The 6800-nt window shown below is 33.0% G+C and overlaps 1 protein-coding gene across 1 annotated transcript; it reads left to right on the top strand.

Annotated features, from left to right (window-relative positions):
- The first annotated feature begins 1238 nt into the window (after nucleotides 1–1238).
- On the top strand, nucleotides 1239–6594 carry LOC133337965 (hybrid signal transduction histidine kinase L). The gene is made up of 4 exons (XM_061546163.1): nucleotides 1239–1273; nucleotides 1457–1482; nucleotides 2595–2829; nucleotides 5712–6594. Exons 1-4 carry the CDS (start codon nucleotides 1239–1241, stop codon nucleotides 6592–6594), a joined length of 1179 nt encoding a protein of 392 aa, XP_061402147.1.
- The last annotated feature ends 206 nt before the right edge of the window (nucleotides 6595–6800 follow it).

Here is a 6800-nt window from a genome sequence, read left to right as displayed (position 1 = left end):
TATAAATGTCAACCGATTTTCACGAAATTTAGCACACGTCACTCTAGACTTAATTCAGTGGACTATACCAAATTTCGTGCAAATCGAAAGATACATAGAGACTTTCGTTCACCATTTACATTAAATCGGACGAAAATATATATGAGAGCCATATCTAAATCTGATGCGATGTTTCCCAATTTCAATAGGGTCCTTGGGTCAAATAAATGAGCTGTGCCAAATTTCATCCAATTCGAATCAATAATGCGGCCTGTACTTTGTTTACAATTTAACATGGACAGACAGACGGACGCACGGACATGCATAAATCGACTTAAAAAGTGATTCTATGCATATTCTCAAAAGCAACCATGTGTCTATCTCGTTTCCTTCTGCCTGTTACAAACATATGCACAAAGACATAATACCCTGTACCACAGTGTGGTGAAGGGTATAATGAGGTTCCTAGCTTCATTTGTGGCGCACAATTGCCACCGAAATCTCCTCATACCAATCCTTTGGACTATTGTGTCTGGAGTATTTTGGAGAGCAAGGTTGGCACTAAAAATGCCAAAGTGTCGATCACCTCAAGCAAGCGCTTCACCGGGAATGGGCCAACATACCGCAGAGCAACATTCGAGCAACGTGTGACCCTGTCATTTGCCGTTTGAAGGCCATAATGTGTGCCAAAGGTGACTAATTCGAAAAAATCTAAACTGATTCTAAAATTTGATGCTATTTCCGACATTTTTGCTTTCATGCAATAAAAATAAAAAAATATGGCGTTTGACTTTGTTGCAGTTTTTTTTTATCTCATCCTGTATGGAAAAACTTTTTTGATGATAAATATTCGCCTCGTACAGTTCGGTATCATTCGGATGATTGCAAAAGACAGACGGAGACTTCTAAATTTTACCCAGATTAGAACGATAAATTTCCTTCACCGATCATACTACTCTGGAGGGTATACAAATTTTGACTTCATAAGTTTACATAATTTTTTTTAAAGTTTAATTTTCAAATTAAATAAAATATCTATTTTTAGAAACATCAAATATTATGAGATCGCTTAAATTGGCTTGGTCTTCGATGTAGCCCTCAAATAATAACGCTAATATAAATCCGCAGGCTTTAAATATTAATGTAGGAGATGGTTCCACTGTTTTCCATTTTATTCTTCTTGATACAATATTTCATCTTCGAAATATATCTGTTTGAAAAAAATGTTTGAAAGACAAAAAATTCTAAAAATCATCTCAATGAATGCGGAGGAGGCGATTCTACACGTTGCAGTGTGTGTGTTTTTTTTTTTTTTTGTGTTTGTTTTTGTAGTATTGGCTTTATTTGCAAAACATCTCTATAGAATATAGATTAAACACGGACAAAAAATCGTAAAAAAGCCTTAGAGATTCAAGGTTAACAATAAAAAATATTCCGTTTGCAAAAAAAAAGAAATATCATCATCATGATGATTAAGATCAATTGGACCTATCTCATTTAGATGTGAGTTGTATTTCAAAAAAAAAAATTATTGATAATAAAAAATATAAAAGAAAGGAGAACGAAGAAGAAAGCAAAAACAATTAAAAAATATAATATACATTTTATTTAATTAGAAATAGGGCTTTTTTAAAAAAAAATTCAACAAAAATGAAATAGAATAATTTTTTAAAATTATAATTTTTGAAAAATAATTTAAAAAAATTAAAATAATAATTTGTAAAATAATAATTCTTAAAATAATAATTTTTAAAATTATAATTTTTAAAAATATAATTTATTTATAAAATTGTTTTAAATAATAATTTTAGCAGACATAAGGACAAAAAAGCCATGAAATTTAAGAGATTTTGTTTCTTCAAAAACCATTAGCACATTTATTTTATTTTATTTTTTCTTTACTTAGAAACACAAAATTTCTTTTTTCTTTTGTATTCAATTAACTCACTTCAATATTCTACAGATTCAGAAACCAAAAAACCAACGAAAGCAAAAAAAAATATTTTACTTTTTTGGATTCATTCCAAATAGCCATCGAATTGAAATAAACAATGAAATATCTCTGGTTGTTGATTGGTTGTTGTTGTTTGTTGGCCGATCAGTCGAACGGATCGCCGGTCGCTAAGTTGTCTAGAGGGGTAGATCCATCAACCAGCCAGCCAGCTATATAACCATGACGTAGCAGTTTAGAAGCATATCATGACGTTATTAAAATTTACTCAGTATTACTAAAAAAACGTTTCTATGCATTAATAGAATGATTCTTATTCTTATTAAATAGTTGTTGAAATACAGCAACAATATCAAAAAACAACAACAAAATATAACAAAAAAAATAATAGATCATTTACACCATCGGCATAGTGTATAGAGGAAATAGACAACAATTCTAAACAAATGATTATGTTCAAGAGTATTAGTGGCAGCCTTTGGGGGGTAATAATAATTGCAGGGTATGTCGGATTTGTCGTTGGTTGATAAGCAGCAAATTTAAAAATTGCAATTTTATATTATTCAAATTTTATAAATAAATTTTGTTTTTAAAATAATATTTTATAATTCTAATAATAGCATCTACATTTTTTATTTATTCTTTTGATCGGTTTTTGTTTCAGTGGCCCGCCGCCGCCGCAAAGAGGGTAGACAACGCCGCCAACGCACCACCTTCAGCAATGAACAAACATTACGTCTTGAAGTGGAATTTCACCGCAACGAATATATATCGCGCAGCAAACGTTTCGAATTGGCTGAAGCGCTGAATTTGTCGGAGACTCAAATAAAAATCTGGTTTCAAAATCGCCGTGCCAAGGATAAACGCATTGAAAAGGCTCAAATTGATCAGCAGTACAGGTGGGTGGTAGATATTTGTATACGCACCATAAATTAGGAGGGTGAAAAATATATTTTCAGAAAATATTTAATACTAATATATACACGCTATTTCTTTAGCGATTGTGGGAAGTACTTAAACATGTATTAACATATTATTTATTTTCATAGAAAACTACACATGTCAAAAAAATTAAGCAATCCTCACATTATTATCGACAATAAATTAAATTTGAGAACTATTTAGTACCAAATTTCATGATTCGAGCTTTAAAGGTTCAACAAAATCCAAATTTAGTTCTATTTAACACACATTATTTCCATAAGTACCCTACTAAATAATCCAACAAAACTTCCGGCATACCCCGATTTTACAACAAATTAGTACACAGTAGTACGAATTTCCAAATCTTCATATACCCCAAACCTAGACCCCCACACTGATCCTTAATCCAAGTTTCAGGATTACAACTCTGTGGCTTTACCCACAATTTAAATTGTACAAAATTTAGTACACAATAGTACCAATTTCCAAAACTTCCTACTTAACCCAAACCTTCAAACCCACAGTGATCCTAAATCCAAGTTTCAGGATTCCAACTCTATCGCTTCACCCACAATTTAAATTGTACCAAATTTAGTACACATCTCAATCTTACACCTCAACAGTGATTCTAATTTCATGATTCTATAGATTCACCTTAAATTCAATTTGTACCAAATTTAGTACCATTTAGTACTCATAAGTATTAATTTCTTAAACTGAATCCTGACCCCAATCCTTCACCCCAACAATGATCCTAACACCATATGTAACGATTCCAGCTCTATTGGTTCACCCAAATCCAAATTGTACCAATTATAGTACGATTTAGTACTTTTCGTAAACACAAGTAAAAATCCAAAAGTACGTATATATCCCAATCCTACACTCCGAAGGTAATGTCAATTTAAAATTTCCGGATTCCAGCTCGATTTGTACCTCCAAATTAAATTTGTACCAAATATAGAACCGTTTAGTGCATTTCGTATAGATGACTACAAACTTCCAAAACTATCTCCTTATATCGACCATACTTCTCAACCTTAACTTCGAATGTACAAAAAACCCTTTGCTATATATATTCTACAATCCATTAGTGACCCTCATTTAAAATTTGCACCTAAGTTCGTTGTGTCAAAGTTCATTGACCCGTTCGTCAAAGAACGCCTCAAAATTCTGTAAAAGGTGACAGATGAGTGGTTTGATTGAGTCATCGATTGCTAGATCTGTATATTGAGGTCCTCGTCTAGCTAGTGTGTCGGCTTTTCATAACCCAGACTTGAAGCTAAAGGACTTGATGGCTTCAAAAGGGCCGCCTGACTATCCACAAAGATAGTCACCTGTTTAAAGATCTCTGATTTAACGATCTCTGATTTTATCAATTGAAAATTTATATCAAATTGAAAAACTATACAGTTGCGACCCAACTTGTAGGTAAGCTCAAGGCCTTGCCTTTCACAGTAGACGCCAGCCAGCCCCTGTACCTTCTTCCATTTTGGATCCGTCTGTATAAAAATCCAGACCGTTTAGAGGAGGGTGGATTAATGTTATAAATTGACTTTCCAAGCCAATATCCATTCTTTATGAAAATGTTTACTCGTAAAAATGCTAGATTTCATTTCGTACTTTTCGGGATGTAGAATTCAGTGCCGCCGTTGAAGGTCTTAATATAAATTCTGAAGAACAAAAACAACTGTCTTATCAGCGTTGTATTTGGAATTTTAGAATCTTACTTGTAAAACACGATTAAATCTTCTGTAATACAAAATTCTGTTCAGACTTGAGCATGCTGACGACCGGCAAGAAGAGCAGACAAATCAAAATCTCTGTTCAAAGCATTTCGAACAGTGTGTGTATCCTTACTATCCCTTGTAGAGTTCATGGATATCCCCAACTAAGTTACTGACATTTGATTTACCTTGAAGTTCCAGCAAAAGTTCACGCCAAATCCTCGATCCTCATCTTAAAATATATATAAATTATAATGCAGAAAATGACACAATTAGAAATAAAACTAAAAATTATGTAGCCCAAAATACAGTGAATCTAAAAATGATTTATGTTTTGTAATAAAACTAACACGAATGCAAACGAAGCATTATACGACATTTCGAAGCACACAATTCCCATTAAAACACATCCAGTCTGTTATACATGAGCGATTATTGTCCGGGTGATGAAAAGAGACCAGACAGTAATAATAAAATTAGTACATTCTTGATAAAAAGGGGAGAATTATTCAAACGGTAACATGAAACGTTAGAATCTACACGTAGTCCACATAAGAACTATGTTTTATGCCACATAAGACATAAACCCTAAAGATCTGAACTGAACTGGAGTTTATTTTAAACCTTACATTGGTCTATTCGAAATGAAACTGTAAAAATTCGACAAAAATGGACTCAGATTATTTACCCTTAAAGACTTATCATAATTTTAATTTTTTTTAAGGCGAACATGGAGATAGGTTTCTTTTTTCTTAAAGCCCCATTTTTAAAGACTAGCCAGTGGTCTTTTCTTATCTTTAAAAAAATCTCTCAAATAATAATAATGCAGAAAACTAACAGAAGTAAAAACAGAAAAAATATATATAAAAACCATAAATAAAGTAACCCAAAATAAAATAGTTCTAAAAATGATTTATGTTTTGTAATAAAATTAACACGAAAAGCATTTTACGACATTTAGCAGCACAAAATTCCCATCAAAAAATATATTTTCCGTCTGTCTGTCTGTTATACAAATGTACGTGTGTCTTTTGTTACCGACTGTATACAAAACGACTATAAAACTAATACTAATTATTTAATGATTTTCTAATTCAAATGATTTATAACTGTGTTATATATTTTTTCAGGAGTTTTGTTGTGGCTAATGGTTTTATGAGTTCTTTAATGGGTCAAACGGCATACCACCACCATCCGACAGCAGCAACAACATCAATGATAACGAATCTTCAGCAGAATTTGTATCATCAGCAGCAAGTACATAACCAGACGCAGCAACAGCAGCACAATCATAATCACCACCTACAACAACACCTTCAGCAGCAGCAACAACATCACCACAATACACAATATCAAGTCCATCAGCAACAACAGCAATTGCTGCCCACACATTTGCATTCAACAACAACAAATGGCATTGCTACGGCCTCATCCATGCGTTCAAATACTGTACTACATGACCACAAGGATGTAATAGGACAACAACAACATCGGCCAGCAACCAATAATATTATAAATTCCAATGTCACATCCTCTAAGCCTATCACAGCCATAATGTCTCCAAAAGGGCATTTACAATTGCATGTGCCACCACCACCATCGTCAACCTTATCGGTAGTAGGACAACAACACCCAACCCCACCACCTCCGCCGCCAACACCATTGACGACACCACATCAGCAACAACAACAACCATCAGGAGTTGAATCTGTCATAAACAATGGCACAAACGTGCATAACAACAATAACATTGTTAATTATGGTGACATTAATAGTTTCCATAAATATAGCAACAACAACACCAAGAATAGCAGTAATAGTAATAACACCACATTGAGAACAGGTATTGTTAGCGGTGGTGGTTGTAATGTTACCTCTTCTTCTACTTCTTCGAATTCTGTCGATGTCGACAATACCACCAATGGAATTGTATCAAGGCACAGTCGCATTTCGAATGCCAGTAACGACGTTGTGGCTAATAATAATTTCAATTCAATCACCAACTCGTGTTAACAATAATTTTTCATCAGAGTCTTCTTCAGGAGAGCCTGCGCTGACCACCATTTGGCGAAATCACATTTGATTATTAATTGTAAGATTTACTATATTTATATATTATTTTTTCTATATTTATTTATAATTTATATAAACAGCTGAAATCAAAATGTACTTAAAAGTAACAACCTATATATACACACTATGTAATCTTTAGGTAACTA

The sequence above is a fragment of the Musca vetustissima genome, unplaced genomic scaffold (assembly GCF_032173495.1).
Source record: "Musca vetustissima isolate MV318-11 ecotype Yass unplaced genomic scaffold, APGP_CSIRO_Mvet_v1 utg1698, whole genome shotgun sequence".
NCBI lineage: Eukaryota > Metazoa > Arthropoda > Insecta > Diptera > Muscidae > Musca > Musca vetustissima.
The sequence above is the reverse complement of the archived record's forward strand: the minus strand, read 5'-3'. Positions and strand labels throughout refer to the sequence as shown.

Excerpts from the sequence above, each read along its gene's own strand:
- LOC133337965 (XM_061546163.1), top strand. The coding sequence starts at position 1,239 with ATGAATGCGGAGGAGGCGATTCTACACGTTGCAGT. Across the intron at positions 1,274-1,456 it reads GCGATTCTACACGTTGCAGT|ATCAATTGGACCTATCTCAT; the intron begins GTGTGTGTTTTT and ends ATGATGATTAAG. Across the intron at positions 1,483-2,594 it reads TGGACCTATCTCATTTAGAT|TGGCCCGCCGCCGCCGCAAA; the intron begins GTGAGTTGTATT and ends TTTTTGTTTCAG.